The sequence below is a fragment of the Ixodes scapularis genome, unplaced genomic scaffold, assembly GCF_016920785.2.
Source record: "Ixodes scapularis isolate PalLabHiFi unplaced genomic scaffold, ASM1692078v2 PGA_scaffold4__175_contigs__length_147842914, whole genome shotgun sequence".
Lineage (NCBI taxonomy): Eukaryota > Metazoa > Arthropoda > Arachnida > Ixodida > Ixodidae > Ixodes > Ixodes scapularis.
Window position 1 is genome coordinate 120560561 of NW_024609879.1, and position 19078 is coordinate 120579638.

Consider the following 19078-nt stretch of genomic DNA (forward strand, 5'->3'; position numbering starts at 1 on the left):
TCAGTGTGTTGGTCGATAGTAGTGAACAGTCCTTTCCGGACGTGCGCTTCGGTGCGCGTTGATGGTGCGATTCGTGTGTGTATTTCAGGGCTGGTCGCAACAAACACCGTGTGCTCGATGGAATGCAATGTAGAAAGCGATTAACTTTTTGTTTTCTTTGCCCTTTATCTAATTGTAATTAACGTAGCCAAGGAGCGTGCGACGCATTAGAACGTGGGCCTGTGACTGTGCAGTTGCGCTATTTCGATTGGTTTTGGACGTGCGAAACCGAGCAGAATCACGATTTTTCTGTGGCGAGCTGACCGTTGTTAGCAAACAAGTAAAACCGGGGGGGGGGGGGGGGGGGTTGCCTTTTTGCAAAAGTGCGTGTCGTCTAGTTGATGGATTGTACAAAGGTCGCGTCGCTTAAGCTTTTCGTGGCAAAGTGTTCCGTTCACTTCCGCGTAATTTCATTGCAGTAGCTAAAAAAACTGCATACCATATAGCAAATGCACATGACGCACTTCTCAACAGGCGTCCTACAGCTTTCCGCACATATTTAACCATTGAAACATAATTTTTGCGTCAAGTCCACGCGATATAAACGTGTTATCTCTCATTCTCATAAAACTCCCGATGTTTCATGCAGGTAGCCATTTTTCGCAACAAACTGAGCTTCGAAAACTTCTGGTGTGGAGGTACGCTCATCACGAGAACCATCGTCTTGTCCGCAGCTCACTGCTTCTACAAATCACCGTGAGTCGACAAATGTTTATTGCGCGTATTTCGTTTTTACACCTTAGGCTCACAACACGCAACCTAGCAACTAGAGGTCTGCTTAACCGTCGACTATACACGTTTCCAAGTACGGCAAGAGGGCGCCGCCATCTTTCCCAACTAGACTGCACTTGGACACGCGTCATATTTCGATTACGACGTATTGCTAAGGGGTCGTAATCGGATTATGACGGCTCCACCAGCACCCCAACTAAGCAAGATGGCGGCGCCCTGTGACCGTACGTGGAAACGTGTATATGAGTAGAAATTACGAGAGAGAAAATGAGATCGCGAAAGCACGTCGGAACGCCACCGAGCTTTGGCTGGAATCATTAGTGGGTAGACACAAATTAAATGCATTTGTCTCTGCTCGCTGTTCGAACGCTCTGGAATTCGAACGCCAAGTGCCGAACGCCGGCGTTCAGACGTGTTCGAAAATTGATTAAAGAGAAAGTCGGCCTGCTTTGCCTCTATCCACTAGACATTGCAACCAGAGCTCAGTGTTGCGACGTTTCCACGCACATTTGTCTCCTACTCGTCCTCAGTTTTTACCCACGAAAGCGCCCCTGACAATAAGCATGTTTCGCTGCGTGCCTCTCAAGGACGCTACCAAGGCAATTGCGACAGATCGGGCTGTTCAACGACGAACCGTGACTTAATTGACAAACCACCACTCAGCAGTATATTTAGTTTGTGCTTGTAAAGTTCTTCGTGTCACGGTCTTTGGATCGATGCATTTGTTAATATACACCTCAGCATATCAAAGCCAATAATCACCGCTCCTTGAATTTCTCTGAAAATTAACGATTGCGAGAGCCGTGCTGTTGCCAACTCTGTCGCACATTCTGCGGCAAACATACTACAAACACACGCAAATACTGACACCGGTATTCACCCACTAAATTGAGCAGACAAAGCTTCTCGCTCAGTCTAGTGTCGTGGCGTACAAATGCCCAAATAATTTACCCCCCTCATCCTAGACAGAAACTTTTACCCGCTAAATGTCACGTTGTAACTTTATGCCCTGAAGCCACGCGACACTGTGAAGTCATGTTTCACGACGACCATATGTCCGTTCCATCAGGGGATGTGCTACGAAAACACACACAGAGCAGCTATCGTCTCGAAAGCTATAGTCTATGTCGTCTTGAGAAACGCAGGCATGGCCGAGTCTCCTGAGCACTGTTATTGCTCCGCATCCAATGATTTCGCAGCATAAGTCGACCAGAAGGCTCAGGAACCAATCACAAAGCAGGAAGAGGGAACACGATGTGCCATGCCCTGCGCTTCTTGAGCTGTCAGTGACTGTAAAGGTTGGTTCACACGCTTGCGTTTGCTTACGACCAACTTGGGATTTCTGACGACGAGAATACGCTGGCGCCATCTATAATATGGCCTTGGAACGAAATTTCAATATGGCGAAAGCATTTCAGTATTTGCGAGATCGCACGTATGTGGACGACTTATGAGAAACGGTCGTTTATAATATTTCCGAAAGTTTTTCTTGAGCAAAGGAAGAAAGCATGACGTGCGAATTAAAGAGGCATTATACGAAAACTGAAACGGTTCTATGACTACCTGAAAGATGGCGACAGTGTGCTTTCTCAGCGTAAGAAAGTTTAAGAGGTTTTAAGGCACACTGCCGTAAGCAGCTGCAGCGTGTCAACCAGCCTTCATCCCTCGCGTTCCCCATTCGTGTACTGGAGTGGAGAATAAAGTTGTTACGCAGTAACGGCACGCAATACCTGGCCCGTATCGGGGAGGTCAAGATTTCGGGCACGAAGAAAAACTCGACTCTGGAGCGGAACGTCACGTCGGTAGTCGTGCACCCCGACTACAACGAGCGGCAGCACTACGCCGACGTGGCTCTGCTGATGCTCGACGCACCGGCACGCCGGAGAAGACTCAGGAGACCATTTGCCTGCCTGCCGGACGCCGGCGCGGAGCCCGACAATGACCAGGCCATCGTCCTGGGCTGGGGTCACGACGCATTCGGTGAGTCTAATCAAAGGCAGCCAATCGTGACCCGTCATCGGTCGAGCTCGTGGGGGAAACGAAAGCTCGTGGGCGTATTTGGCGGATAAACAAGCGCACGAGATGCTCATCGAGCGGACGAACTTCCAAGCTGTATCGTCATTGACAACATAACAAACGCAGGTCGTGGCGGGTCCACTGCATCTTAATTTAATGTCCCTCTGCAGCTTTTGCCAGCATCAGTTCATAAGAACACAACAAAACGAATCACAAAGCAAGAAACGTGAACCCAACAGTCTTCGCCCCGTGTTCCTCAAAGGGATGCTGAACTGAAATTTGGATTTTACGTAATAAGATAGGAGTGTTGAACGGGGCGCCACGAACCTCAAAACACCACTCATGAAGCGATATCTCGAACGGGTGGACGTACTTTTGTAAAATAAGAATGCGGTTCAGTGAGAGTCGCGACGTCGCGTTTCCTGCAAAATAGTTGAGGAGGAGGGGAAACGGCCTGGGTTCCTTCCCTTTTCGCGTGCTCGCGGAGTCAAAGCGAGAATAGGAGAAAACGTGAATCGCGACGTCACGGGCCTGTCTGGCCTTGTTCAAGCGCGCTCTTATTTCACAAAAATCCGGCTATGTGTTGGAGATATCGCTTTATAAGTGATGCTTTCGTGTTTGTACCGTCCCGCCTAGCGCTTCTGCGTTGTTTTTCTGAGATCAAAATTTCGGTTCAGCATTCCTTTAAGCTCCAAGTGACAAGAATGGCATTCAATGTTTCTAACTTGTTGAAAACGTGAGACGTCAAGGCAAGACGCAAAGCATTAAAATCGAGGGAACAATGTGAAATGTCACTGCCGTATATATCTGGACTCCGTCACGAATGGTGCTTTACCGTCAATTGGTAGGAGGCGTAAACGATTGTGTCCATGGCGACAACCAATGGCGTCCTCGTCGGGCGTCTCGGTGCGAGTCGCTTAGATGCATCAACGTACAACCCGTACTGTGTACGGGTTGTTACGATCGGGGTTTGCAACTTTGAATGTATGTATGCATTCTTTATTTCGTAATAACAAGTTAAAATTAAAGTGAACGTAATAACTTACTTTCTGGTAGTTTTAATTACTTTTTGTGGTGCATTAATTGATCACTGTAACCAGTTACATTCTTCTCTAAAGTAATTGTAATTGATATCGGTTCATTTGTTTCAGTAACGCGTACAAGAATGCTTTCGAAAAGGCTTGGTATTCAAACTCGCAGTATGAATCTGTTTTTCCAGCCTACTTCGGCATGGCCTGTACTGATCGCTCTTAATGGTCCTTCTCACTCAAGCAAAAAGGAGCACTCAATAGTCATTGCGTATATTTTGTGGATTTTCCCTTTGGAGGATACAACGTAGAGACAAAGGATGTCTTTGGGTCTGTAGAACGACATGCTTATTGACGAATACCAGGTTTTGCTCGTCGGCCAGCAAAGAAAAGAGACTAAATGGTTGGTGCTATCGCATCAGACAAATTCACCTGAAGGTGCCCACGCTACCATACTAGGTCGATTCGTAGGAAGGGGAAGCTACAGTAAGAAAGTAGATTCTCCATAGACCAGAACCTCCCTCAGCAAGAATGTCTGGAACTCTCCCCCCCCCCCCCCCCCCCCCCCTCCCTCTTCCTCCCGCCCTCGAGGGTTTACGGCCGGCTTTATAGCCTGCGGAAAATGAACACGCCTGGACTAGGTGGTTTGGTTTAGCCCGCAGATAGGTCGCGTCCACGATCATTTTGGAGGTATGCCAGTGGCAAGTTCACCCAAAGAAGCGAAGAACATACCGTCCTCTTCCAGGAATATGACCTGGCCTCGTATTCAACAAGCCGCCGTCAGGGTGATCTCAAGCCTGCATCTGTTAGGCCTAGATAAGGAGACGGGAGCACGTAGTCCCCACAAGGTCCAATTAATAATGAGCTTCTGGCAAAGCCGTATCGAAAAATACCCTTCTGCCCTGATCTGTTATGGGGCCGCGTGAGCCGTTCAACCCACTTCAGCCCTTCAATTAAACCCATTCTGCCTTTCAAACTCCTTCAGCCCTTCAAACCCCTTCAGCCATTCAGACTAGGGCTGGGATGTTGATTGATTAACCTACCGATTAATCGATAAATACTTTCATTGCGATTAATTTGTTAACTACTTAATCGGTACAATTTTGCGTAATAAAAAAAAAGTAGAAATTCAACTGTAGAAACGAAATTTGTAAGTCCGAACAATTGCAGAAGGTTACAGGTGTCTCGGCCACTTCAACGCCGTTCGAGTGTCCATTTAGCGCAGCAGAGTCTATTGTGAACAATCAAGGGAGGTCGCTCTGGCCGGAGAATATCAACGAAACTCTTTGACTTACGCAGCTGAAATAATAATCTGTAAGTGCGAGTGTCTTGGAACAGTTCCCAACCGAACATTGAGGTTGATTCCACATCCAATTTTATATTGCGCCGTTTGTCACATATTCAACAAAGGCGCAAAAAAAATTGTTTTGCTTTTTTATATTTTATTTCTGGAAATGAACGAGACCGATTATTCGATAAATTAATCGATTAAATAGTGGCGGGTAATCGGGTTAACATTGTTAATCGAAGCCCAGCCCTAATTCAGACCCTTGAGTATTTTAACCCTTTAGAAGCCCAAATGTTTTTCGGGGTACTCAAAATTCTGCTGAGTAAAATCCTTAGATGTACGATTAACTTTTAAAGACGAGGTTTCTGAAATCGCCTAAATATGGCGATTGTTGGTTCTAAGCATTTTAAAAAAAACTCTAAATAATGACGATACGCGACCGATTTCCTTATTAAAAAAAACAATCAAAGATCGCAACACATCGAGGTCATCTCCAGAGATGGGGAAAGCGTGTTCCCAAACCAGAACCACTGTCACTTAATAGCAAGCAAAAGATCATCGCGCCTTCTACCGGTAAAACCGCGGAGCTATATCTCGATTACGCGCGGATCAGTGCCCATAGAGCCGGGACTATGACTCAATATAGCGAGCGCGGGCTCAGAAGCTGATGACCGGAGACATCGCTCCCTCGGAACACAAAGAAAAACATTGTGCACTATTTTTGAGACGATCACTGCATGATTATGTGTTCCCTCTCCGCGAAAAATTAACATCGCCCGACTACTCTTATTTGCGTTTATAATATACAAAAGCTTACAAATTTTATACTGACAGCTTTTACGATCTCAACGAAATGTCGCGTTTTAATTGGTCACATGTCGTTCTGGCCTACCGGAGCAATACTCCCCTCATCGCTGGAGATGGCCTCGGTGTGTTCTACCTTTGATTTCTTTTTTCTTTTCTTTTTAACATGAAAATTGGTCTCGCATCGTTATGACCTATCAATTCCCACAGAGTGAGTTGTCGCCATATTTAGGCGATTTCAGAAACCGTCTTAGGGCACCATTAAAACCGATCTGGTGCACCACGCATACACACACACAAACAGAGACTATCAGTGACACGCTTAGTGAAAGCCACCATCCCGAAACGAACATCGGCAACCGTTAATGCAATCCTGAAGACGGTTACGGAATAGTCCCTGGTGCATTGCAGTGGCGTTTCCGGCGTCTTTTACAGTAACTGGAAAATATTCTGATGCAGAACGTACCAAGAGGCGTAAGAAACGGAGCACTGAGAGACCTTTTCTCGTATTCACACATTGAGCTGCTTTTGGGAGATGAAACCCCCACGTGGGACGGGAAGCTGACAATGAGCGAACCTTCGTGGCGGCCGCCCGATACAAAATGGCCAAGCGGCTTCTTCGACTCATGTATGCTGAAGGGCCACGTCATTTCTCCAACAGAACCGTTAAAATATTCGGATGGGCCCAGGGCTTTCCCGGAAACGATCGCAACATATCCTACAGGGTTGTAAAAAAAGCTCTGACGGACATCTCGCACCCTTCAGGAAATGTTGAAGGGTATGTCAAACACCTTAGAAACTTTCGGCGGACATCTCAGACTTCCCAGAATTCTTTTTAAACGGACACTGACAAGGTCTTTATGCTCGCCAAGATTTTTAGTCGTACATGACATATGAGAGCCCAACTACCCAGAACACATTTTGCGACTTAAAATTTGTTTTCTTTCCACCCGACAACCGCCGATCGAGAACTGGCCATTTTGAGTCGTGTGCGCTCTCTTCTCCATGATCACTCGCCGTTTCTATGGTTTAGACACAACCACAAAAGATAATCAAAGTTGTGAGTAATTGAAGGCACATGCTCAATACTATAAACAGATAAACATTAAATATTCATTTTTGCGGTTTCTAAAATGTCTCAAGTAAGTTGATTGCACAAAAAGAATGTTGCACCGCCATGTGATTTCCGGTTTCTTTCTCCTCCTCTATATTTCTCCTTCTTCCCCAGTCCAGTTTCGATGTCGGCTTCAAACAGTTGCGTTTTATTTTCAACAATATACGTGACACGTACTGTAGCAAAATATTGATTGGGTAGTCTTTTAACACCATAACGAATCCCCTGGCAAGAAAGTTTGTAAAAAACATTTTCGGGGGGCTGGCGCTTCTTTAAACGTAAGTCAAGACATTTCAGAAATCCTGGTGTGTCCCACAGACGTCCTTTTCAATGGAGAGGGGTCGCCATCTACGGATGTACGCGATGGAAAGAGGGAAAGGCGCAATAAAGTAGAGGATAAGTAGATGGTAAGAAGTTGCGAAAATATGGCGGGTTAGGAATAAACGAATTTGCGGGGGAGGGCGGGGGGGAAGAGACTGCACAAAGAAATATGCTGTTGCATTTTAAATAATCCACAGAGTCTTTTTTATGTCTCCAGCTTGCCACAATGTAGTACCGGTTCATTGTAAAGAAAAACGACATTGTGTGCAGGCGGACGAGTCCACAGCCATCTTCAGGAGGTCAGGGTGCCCCTGGTGGCAAACGACGTCTGCGACGAGTCCTACCGCTCACTCGAAAACTACGCACGGGAGTTCCCCCGAGGCGTCAACGACGACTTCGTTTGCGCGGGAAACCTTACATATGGCGGCGTCGATGCTTGTCAGGTAAGATACCCCTCCGTACATCGCTTTTGGGATTCTCATCCTATTGGCATAAGTTGAAGGCTGTTCAAGTCGTTATTCTAACGCATGGTCGCTCCCTAACAATATTTAATATGTACCACTGTATAGAAGAGGAAATGTCATCTTGATATCAAATACGTATGAGTAATTTAAAGATTCTGATCGGTGCGAACATGTCAAATGTATCGTTTTCGACTGGACATGGTTCGGTAGAACAAATGGGCAGAAGTTAAGGTTGGAACGATTGGTTTCAAATTTTAAGAAGTTTAGATTATGGGTGTTTGCATGGCATAACCTGGCCTTTTTTTAATTTTAATTTTTGTTTGAGATACATATTCCCTGCAAAATAGGCTTCATGGAAGGAAAGGCACGATAAATTTTTCTGACAACTCTTCGGTTTTTACGTAAACTTGTAACGGTTGTTGTTGGAGATATTTTCAAAATGTGGTCGTAATTTGATTATGAATTATAATCAACGTATATGTAAGGCTAACATAAATATAAAAAATGGCAATATAGGCCAACATTGTTTCGTAGTACAAATTCACTACCGTGATGTGAGTACTCAAGATAATCGAACTTGTAGCAGACAAACTTCAATATCTTCTCTTTTGCACACCGTGGCCCTTTTATAAACTTTCACGTTCAGGTTTAAAAAAAAAAAAAAAGAATGTTTGAATCTCCAGCAAAAGACGCATCGTTTAAATAAAAATGGTAATTTTCCTATATTTCTTAGCATTTAATGAATAAAGTTGGAGTAAATAAGGTACATTATTATTGGATCTACAAAATATCACCTGATTTCAGGGAGCATTCCTCAAGTCTACATAAAGTCAACAATAAACAAAATAACAGGTTCTTTAAGAATTCTTATGGCCGCTTGGGCCATCTGTGGAGTTGTGACCGAAATTGGAGAGCTGCTTGATCAGAACAATTGATAGCTTTGCACTAATCTTTACACTGAAATCAAGAGGCTTTTAAGCAGCTGTGCATGGGCGCAGCCTTAACTGACCTTTACTTTTTTTCCCTCTTATTCGGTGCGCTTCGCTTTATTTTTGTGTTCGTGAGACAAGTTATTTTGTACTATACGCACCAGGGCTATGTATAAAAAGTTGTCTTGTCCCGATTTCGCAACCAGTCTCATAATGCCACCGCTGCCACTATGCATTGTGGGACAGGTAGTCTTTCTGCACGCTCCCCAACCTCGAGAGGGGCCTGCGCGAGCATAGCACGAGGCGGCACGAGCCGTCTTGTGCACTGGCGCCTTTTTCTTATGAACTACAGTTATGGCGGCGACACGTATGCGTGGAACGCTTACTGAGATCAGTTTAGTCGGTATTACCGTTCTTAGCGGCTGTGCATTACAATGAAGTAACAAAAAGGCAGTTGTGACTCAAATTTGATATTTGTAAAAGGTGTAATAAACACCCTTCTTGCTAAAGGGGCTACTAAAAGCGTGGCACGATGGGCAAGACCCTCCCCAGGTCGTCTTTTTGTAATAAATCGTCTTTCATTTATTTAAACAAGCATAATGTTAGAAGGTCAACTTTGACTGCGTTGGTTTAATAATGCGACGACTCCAAACTACCACTCTAATTTTTACGCCCACTATAACTTACGCACTTTGTAACTAACCATGAGCAGTCAGGGTCACAACTCGTAAAGTTCCCTCGCCCTTCCCTTTCGTTCTTGAAAGTGCCCGTAATCAGTGTTCCGAAATAAAATCAAGCGAGATGCTCAATGCTACCCTACTATGTTCTTCTATGGCCGGGCCAGAGAGCGACTTACCTTGCGCCCTTCGTTCTCACCTGGGTGCACTGAGATATTTTTAGCCGCGTGAGGTTGCGACCACACTACTTTGCACAACACTGCCTGGCCACCCTGAACAACAGTTCCCTGATCATTGCGATTGAAAATGTAGGCCGACATACTTACCTAAAATAGCTGCAAAGCGCCGATTGAAATATGTTTCGGCTTACGATAATTAAACGCTTGCTTATAGTATTAAACTTTTTGCGGAGTCGAAGAGACGGAGGTGTTCTGGCGGCGTGAATCTAATAGCTCTGAAAAGATCTCCAAATTAACCCCGGTGCAAAGAAGCCAAGACGGTAAGGTTGATGTGCCTCTCGGAAGGAATTAAAGCTCTGTAGGAAAGGTAGTGCTGCGGAAACCCTCTCAAGCTGTGGCTGCAAAAAACAACTATACTCCCGTACAAAGGTCGTAAGAGATCGGGCCTGTTCACCCTAGCCTGGCCATGGTACTTCCAACTGCTGAACGAGGCAAGCCACACTTGGCTTCACACTTATACACATGAGGAGAATGACCTGGATGAAAAACCTGCGCCGCAGAACCCAGGAATCATCGATTCAAACCATGACGCGGACTGTTTCGATCTGGATGAATATCGTACCGGCGTGCTAAATTTCTCGGAAACATAATAGACACCAGGTTCCTCATAAGGTAGTTTAACATTCCGCTGCTTAATCATCCAACAACAAATACTGACGGTGTATTTGCACCACGAAGGTTTTCTCCAAAGAAAAATCAAGGCGTCATCGCGTTTCGAGGACACGTGCACCATGTCACGAATGCTTGCTAATCTATGTGCTGCGCCACTCCACCGGGGGGCGAGGATTGTCCATCCGTTCCTCCGAGAAAATAACATGGTGTCGAACGCGAAGCTCAATGCTGTGTGTAAAAAGCATGGAAGTTTGAAGTCGTCACAATTTTGTACCAACAGCGCCAAGATTGACGGTTGGACAATGGAATGAATTTTACTTTCATCGACGAAAGAAGAAGCAGCCTCGAACTGTCCACTTCGTCGTTTTTGTTTTGAGAGCGCAGCGACTTCAAGTATCCCCCATCCTAAGTCACTAACATCACCAAACTAATCGAACTCGTCGTTCGGCGTCATTTTCCTTGCTCGCCGAAGCGGACAGTCTCTAGGAAGGGAACTGTTGTCCAATATTGGACATTTCGTCGCGGTGGACATTTCGTCTCGTTGGACATTTTGACCTGCTTGGACATTTTGTCTCGTTGGACATTTTGACTCTTTGGACATTTTGACCCGATTGGACATTTCGTCTCGTTGGACATTTTGACTCTTTGGACATTTCGACCCGATTGGACATTTCGTCTCGTTAAACATTTTGACTCTTTGGATATTTCGACCCAATTGGACATTTCTAATCGGTGGACGTTTTCACCCGATAGACATTTTGACCTCTTTGTATCGTTGGCCCAGACTCTGGCACTGCATAATGTTGAGACGGACGTCTTTAGAATTCCGAATCCTTACACGCGCCCCGGGTTTTCGCTAAAGCGGTAGTAGTGTGATGACTAAGAAATCTGACAAACTTTTTTTGGAGAAAACAAAATATTTCTAATCGCAAAAAAAAAAAAAAAAAAAACTAATATACGTTGTGGACGCTGAAAGTCCGCTAAAATGTAACCCTTGCGGTTGGAAGAAAATGGCAAATTTCAGATTTGAGCTCTGGTTAAAAGAGGGGGGGGGGGGGGGGGGGGATTTCTGTTTTTTTTAATTAACAAATGGAGCCCGTTCCCGGTGACGGACGCTATTCCTCTTCATGTATTCGCGAGCTCTGTTGACCACCTTTTCATCACTGAAAATTTCTAAGCATTGCCTAAAATGAATCAGACTACGCTATGTTCCGAAAAATTGGGTTAATTGCTCCAGCCGCTGGAGATATATACTGGCGGGATTGGTGCTGACCGCGATATTCAGCTTATTTTTGCGATGCTCAAAACAGGGTTTCTTTCCCTAACCTGCAAATTAGGTGACACCTAAGGCAATATAATTAAACGTGATGAATAACGGCAGCAAATGCAATAAGAGATTTTGTAATTAGGATAAGGTGAATGAAGCAAAGATAAAATAGCGCTAACTAAAACTTTGGATTAGGTAGTTGGTTCATGACTAAAAGGAATGAAAAACGCAAAAAGACACGAACGAAAAAAAAAAGGAAAAAAAAGAAAGGTTGTGTTTTATGTCTTTTTTTTGTCTGTATCTTTTTGCTTCTACAATGTTATCTTATATTGAGCCAATTTTAATCTATAAAAACCAAGGAGGGTGCTTCGTGCCCAGGTCCACGAGGTTCACATGCGGACGTTTGCAGCAGAAGCGTTTAAAACGAGACTCAAGAAGAAATTACTGATTGCACTTGCATTCGTCATTACCTTATTTTAGTCGTCCACCCGAATCTTTTCCCCGGATAGGGCGAGCACATGAATACGCGGTGTGTACGAACAAACCCAGCATGCTTCAGATTCGGCATCGCATACTGTGTTCGCTGCCATCCTAGCTTCCTTCCCTTGATAAAGGGGACAGATTACTGCACCCTTGTTATAATTAAAGTCACTGCTAGTGGCATTGGTCAGAAGGCCTTGGACAGGGGTCGGCGCATTCTATGCCTCCCGCAGTTTTTCCCGCATTTCTATTCCATATCTGACTCGATCATACTTGATATAAGCAACATTAAACAGGGTTGCAACAACTTTCGTAATAAGCATTCTTAACGCAAGCCATTCAGCGTGTATACAGCATGGAACGGATTAAAAAATGACACGTGGTTCAATACAAGTCTGTTTATTCCACATGCAAATATAGTATCGTCTTTTCAAGCGCCGTTAGTCAGCTCAATGTGAGACTGGGAGCGCGCCACTGCTGGCAACTCTGTCGACGTAATTCCGGACATCAGCAAACGTGGGCGTGTGAGAGCTGATGAAAGATGCAAAGGCGTCCATTTCTTGGTGCAATTTGTTGTTCCTGGTTTGGATGACGTGGGATTGCGGCTGAGCCACGGCCAGAGGGTCAAGCAGTAGCGCTTAAATCCTGTTTTGCGCTGCATGCTGAGCCGACTTTAGGAATTGCAGAAACTCTGCCAGGTCGGGATGTCTGCTTGGCAGGCGGCTATGCAGACCGTTGTGCCGAGTCCAAAAAGTACACGAGAAACACCGAGTCCAAAAAGACTCTGCTCAAAATGACAACCCTCTGCGGAATGAAAATCACTGTATATGAGGCACATCAAAGATCTTCAGCTATTGGAATCATCCGTGGAGTTTCTCAGGAGATCATAGAAGCGGACCTCCAGGGAGGGATACGCGCGACTGTCCCTGTCACCCAAGTGAGAAGGCTAGGGAAATCAGATATCGTCAAGCTCGCCTTTGCCACAGAAACTGCTCCAGAGTACGTCACTCTAGGCCACACCAGATTCAAAATCCTACCATACACAGACAAACCTCGACAATGTCCAAAATGCAGTCGCTTTGGCCATGTTGCAAGTGTATGCAACAAGGTGGAGCGGTGTAGTCGCTGTGGCGGCAACCACCGACGCAGTGCCTGTGAAGCAAAAGAACCGCAGTGCATCAACTAAAAAAAGAACCACGAATCGACATCACGCCAATTCACCTTCTACAAGACAGAAAAGAGGATATCAGCCTACTGCAGCGAAAACAACGTCAACTACACAACTGCCCGGTCTGTGGTGAAGCCATCTGGCCCCAGACATCAAGATCCTGAGCAGAGAAGTCATCACCGCCAAAGTAACAAAATCGAGAAAACATCGCAAGTTGTTGTGGTACCCCCAGCGAGAGATGCAGACTTCCCACCTCTGCCAAGCCATTCAACTGACGGGACAAATCCTGTTCAAACGTCACCTGGATCTTCACACGGCCAACACCAAGAAAGCGTCAGCCAATCAAAGAAGCTCCAGTGGGCTCCAAAGCAGCTCCACAACGAGTGTAAGGCCCCACCGCTTTTAAGATCGAGTGAAACACCAAAATCACAGAGCCTGGGAAATGCGCTACACACGATAGCAACGCTGATTCGTAATCTTCTTGTTTCCCTTGATTCTCCACTGGCACAAGCTACAATCACAATCATAGACATCGCTCTTCCTCTGATCAGCTCCTGGTGCAGGTAGAGAAGGTCCGTAACAACTCATTCATTTTTCAGTGGAATGCTCGAGGCCTCCGGAACCGTCTTTCAGACTTTCGTCAATTAACCTTCAAATATCAATTCCCCGTAATAGCAATATCGGAATCACGTGTTACTCGAACATTACGCTTGTCCGGTTATGAAGTATTCCACTCAAGTCGTGGAAGAAGTCCCAGCAGGCTTTTACTGGCGATACGTAAAGACCTCACATATGTGGTACACGATGTAAATCCCCATCCTACCAATGAATACGTGGCAGCAACCATTAGCAAGGACACTACGGTTCTAACAGTAAGAGCTGCATATATTGAACCAAGAGCCGGATTCGACAAAGACATTCTAGACGAGCTAATTAAGGCAACCCCGTCTCCACATATTTTGACTGGGGATTTTAACGCCCACCATCCTTTATGGGGAGGGGTAAAAACCACAGTACGAGGAAAAAATATTATAAACATTGCTCACCAACACAACCTAACTATATTGAATGACGGAAGTCCAACATTTATTAAAGGTGCAACACTTAGCAGCTGCTTAGATATCACGCTGGCATCGTCTTCCATTTCGCCCCTACCTCGCTGGTTTCTAGACATCGAAACTCATGGCAGTGATCACTTTCCGAATTACACATTGATACCCGGACTAAATAGCAGTCGCCGTAAAAAACTCCTTACATATACTAACTGGAATATGTTCAGCGAACAAGTTGAAATAGCATGCCAGGAGATAACCACAATTGAAGATTTTTCTAATATTGTCGAGAAAACAACATCGAATGCTACAAAATCTTTAGGAATGCAGATCAGCCGAATAGCTGTTGATGAGGAGTACGAACGACTTCGAGCCATCCGTCGACGAGCCGAACGAAGGGCAAGAAAAACTAAAAATAGAGAAGATATAAGAAAGTCCAGACAAGCGCAAAGAAAGGTGCAACGCCATCTCGATAAGCTTTCAATGAAACGATAAAGATCGAACAGTGCTAGACTGGAGCCCAGAAAGCCTGTAACGCAAATATGGCATATGACGCGAAGTTTAGGTTCCAGGCCGCAGCAAACTTACCCATTTCGTTCGATCGCACTACATCGGCAAGTTACACAAAAGGAAGTAGCAAAAGATTATTGCTTGCAGATTACTCGCGACTCCTCAACATCATACTTGGCTATCCCTATAGCTAGTCATAACACTGCATCAGCGCAAACCGATGTCATCGACGCTCCATTTACTTTAATAGAACTGAAAGAGGCCCTCTCTTCAACAAACAAGAACTCATCCGCTGGTCCAGATGGTGTCCGCTATTCTGCATTAGCACATCTTGGTAGCGCGGCTAGAACATTCTTACTCCATGTCTATAACGCTTCGTGGGAATCTGGTAGAATGCCAAAAGAGTGGAAGACTTCACGAGTGATTCCCATACTTAAGCCAGCCAAGACCCCTTTGGAGATTAGCTCATATCGACCCATCGCTTTATCGAGCTGTGTCAGGAAAGTCATGGAAAAAATTATACTGTCACGACTCGAATGGGACCTCGAGAACAGAAAGATACTTCCTACATGCATGTCAGGATTCCGCCGAGGAAGGAACAGTGTTGACAATGTTTTAGACCTAGTATCCACCGTTGAACAAGCAAACGCGAGCAAATTGAAAACAACCGCCGTCTTTATTGATATAAAAGCTGCCTTTGATTCTGTGGATCATAACGCCATCCTTACAGATATGAGAAGGATCGGTCTAAGTACAAGACTATGTACGTGGGTCTCCGGTTACCTGAAAGGTAGACATCTTTATTGCCACTGAAGATGGAGACACCGATCTCTATGAAGTTACAAGAGGAGTACCCCAGGGAAGTGTCCTGAGTCCCACTCTTTTCAACATATCTCTAATTCATCTGGTCAAACTGCTTCCGAAAAATGTGCATACATCTTTTTACGCCGATGATATTTGCTTCTGGGTCTCCAGCAGATCGTTATATATAAACAGAGCACGTATACAAAAAGCAATCAATATAACTGTAAAATACCTCCATTCACATGGAATGCAAATCTCCCCAGCCAAATCCGCTGCTATCGCCTTCACGAGAAAGGATAAAAGGAGATATCCCATTCTAATAGAGGGGACACCAATTGAATACGTCAAAGAACATACATTTTTAGGAGTGACCCTACATCGATCTTTGTCATGGTCCCCACACATCAGGCGCATAAAGGAAAAGCTGAAGTACTTCACACACATTATTAAAATGATAAGTGGAACGAGATGGGGATGTTCAGTAAGAGCACTTTTGACCCTTTACAACGCTCTTTTTGTCGGACTATTACGCTACAGTATTTCAGTCATGCATGGTATCTCCAAGTCGTCAATGAAAGACCTGGAAAGTGTTCAAGCCCAGGCTCTAAAAGTTTGCCTAGGACTACCAAAATGCACATGAAACATTCGAACTCTTGTTGAAGCTAGAGCAATTTCGCCCGGATATCCTCAGAACCCAAGAAACTATTCGAGTTCACCTACGACACCAAGCGCGCAGCCAAGCATATCATCTGGCGAATATTACGGAAGTTAAACCCTCTGCTCGCTTTTCGAAGGTCATCTCGCAACTCCATGGGTATATTCCAAATACTTTTGAATTAGCTAAAACTCCGCAGCAAGCACCGTGGACGTGCAGTTCTATCGGCATTAAATTAAACATCCCCGGTGTTACGCAAAAAGCAGCAACCCCAACACCTGTTATGATGCAGCTAACACTTGAGTATATACATCATGCCTATCTCTCATCGCGACACATATATACGGACGGGTCAACTAACTTTATATCATCATCCATTGGAGCCTATATTCCGTCAACTAGCACGACAATCAAAACGAAACTGAGCCATATTACATCCTCGACAGCAGCTGAACTTGCGGCTATCCGAGCAGCTGCTGCCTACATCAGCACCCAAAACCCCCAAAACTGGACAATATTTGTAGACTCTAAGTCCGCTCTCAGTGCACTCACGCATAAAATAAAGAATAACGTAAATGCTCAACTGATTTATGACATAATGCAGAAGTTCCATGATGTGAGGTGTCAGGGACATGAAATTGTCTTACAGTGGGTACCGGGGCATAGTGGCATACCCGGCAACATTTGTGCTGACAAAGCTGCTAGGGACGCCCACGAAGCTGATAATACCTGTGCAATTCCTCTGTCAAGGACAGATGCAAATGATATAGTCCGAAAAATTGGGAGAGAAATATCATCCAGACTATGGACAGATCCATGCTACTATTATGCGCGCTTGAAACATATTGACCCGGAATTAATGTTCCGAATGCCGGGAAATATAAAACGACGAACAGAAACTGTGCTGCATCGAATACGCTTGAATGTGGCTTTTACTAGAAAATATCTTCATATGATCGGCCAAGTAGATTCACCGCATTGTACAGCATACTCAACAACACACGACATTAAACATGTACTCTGCCATTGTTCACTATATAGTTCCCAAAGGAAAATACTAAAACAATCCTTGAATATGCATGATCAAGACATTGAGCTCAGCCATATATTAGGACCCTGGACTTCAGTAGCGAAAGAATCTAAAGCAACCAACGCTTTACTCCGGTTCTTAAAGGACACCCGCCTGGACCAAGAGCTGTGAACTGACATCACTCTTTTTAATTTACGTGTGGCTATTTATTTTTCGCCAATCTTTGAGTGCGTATATATGTGTTTTAGTATGTGTGTGGGATGTGTGTGGGGGAGGGGGGATACGAGTGTATATGTGATCCCACCCTTTCTTTACTTCTCTATTCTGTCTGCTGTCTCTCTGCTCTCTTCCTTTTCACGCAAAGTAGCAAACCAGCACTCACAAGCAGGTTGACCTCTTTACTTTCCTGTAAATAAACATACCTCTCTCTCTCTGAGCTCTTTGACGTGGACATTTTGACCCCTTTTGGATATTCGTCTCCATGCACATTTTGACACAATTGGACATTTTGACACAATTGGACATTTCGTCTCGATGAACATTTTGACTCCATGGACATTTTGACCCAATTGGACATTTCGTCTCGATGGACGTTTCAACTCGATGGACATTTTGACCCGATTGGACATTTCGTCTCGATGGACATTTTGACTCGATGGACATTCTGACCCGATTGGACATTTCGTCTCGATGGACATTTTGACACGGGTGTCACGTGGCCTATTGGACATTTTGACTCGATGGACATTTCGTCTCGTTGGACATTTTGACCAGAAGCCCGCATAGTACGGGGATTAGCAAGCGCCCGTGACGTGAACCAGGGTAACGTCAAAACACGGTGGCGTATAATCCAATACCTGGAGAAGATATGCGTCATGGGAGTACACCAAAACAGCAATGTCATATTGCCAACTTTGACGCTACTGGTGAAAAACGTCGGAGGCTCCAAGCTTTCCATGTGCTTTTTGCAAACACCATATCGAACCTGACGTTCGAAGAAATTTCCTTTTCTCGCGGGAACGATGGGGCAATGCCGAGGCTCTCGGCGGAGTACGGAGATTGGCACGCATGCGCAGTGCGGCGCACGTAACCTGGAATGGCGATGACGTTTGCTCTTTTCTCTGGATGAAATCTCCGTCGTGTAAATACACCATTAGGAGTTAAGGTGGCGATGCAGGCGAGTTGGTTCATGACTTAAGAAACTGGGAACAGCGCGGAAAAAAGACGAGGACAACGAGAGTAGAGCACAGGACAAGCGCTGACTATCAACCGAAGTTTTATTAAAAACGGCTCAAACAATATAACACCACAAAGCCAACCAACGCCGTAACAACCAATGGCTTGTCGCTCACCAGGCATTGATAAAATATATCTTTTTTTTTTTGTTGAAGATGAACCGAAGGCTAGCTGACGCAGTGCCCCCAGCCAGCTTTTTCTATTGCATGCACCTCGAGCACCTCTTTTTTGCACGTTTGTACATTCCCTGCCAATGCACGTATAAGCGACCTCCTTTCATTGACCGCAGGGAAACGCCACGTCCACGCATTCTCTCACAGACACACCGTCCCGATTGTCCTATATAAACCCGGCCGCGTGACAACGGGATTTTGTAGATGATTCAGACCACTCAATCCACGAACCTGTTGACATGTTAGGAGCTTCACGATGAGAGGTAGATGACGACATGAAAAAGCCGGTTCTCGCAAGCAGGGCTACGCGAACAACAAACTCCGATATAGGCAAGATTTAGTGTAACATTTCCCCCAAACTATCGTACTTACACGCCGACGTTGTTAAAAAGAAGTTGGATATTATTCGGGGAAGTTAGGCAGATAACTCGAAAGGTAGG

The 19078-nt window shown here is 45.1% G+C and overlaps 1 protein-coding gene across 1 annotated transcript in view; it reads left to right on the forward strand.

Moving 5' to 3' along the window:
* Positions 1-19078, forward strand: part of LOC115311982 (clotting factor G beta subunit) — a 44056-nt gene that overhangs the window by 21870 nt on the left and 3108 nt on the right. Inside the window, exons 5-7 of the mRNA XM_029970844.4 lie at positions 629-735; positions 2486-2751; positions 7613-7785. Of these exons, the coding sequence (XP_029826704.2) occupies positions 629-735; positions 2486-2751; positions 7613-7785 (546 nt within the window). The remainder of the gene's footprint in view (positions 1-628; positions 736-2485; positions 2752-7612; positions 7786-19078) is intronic.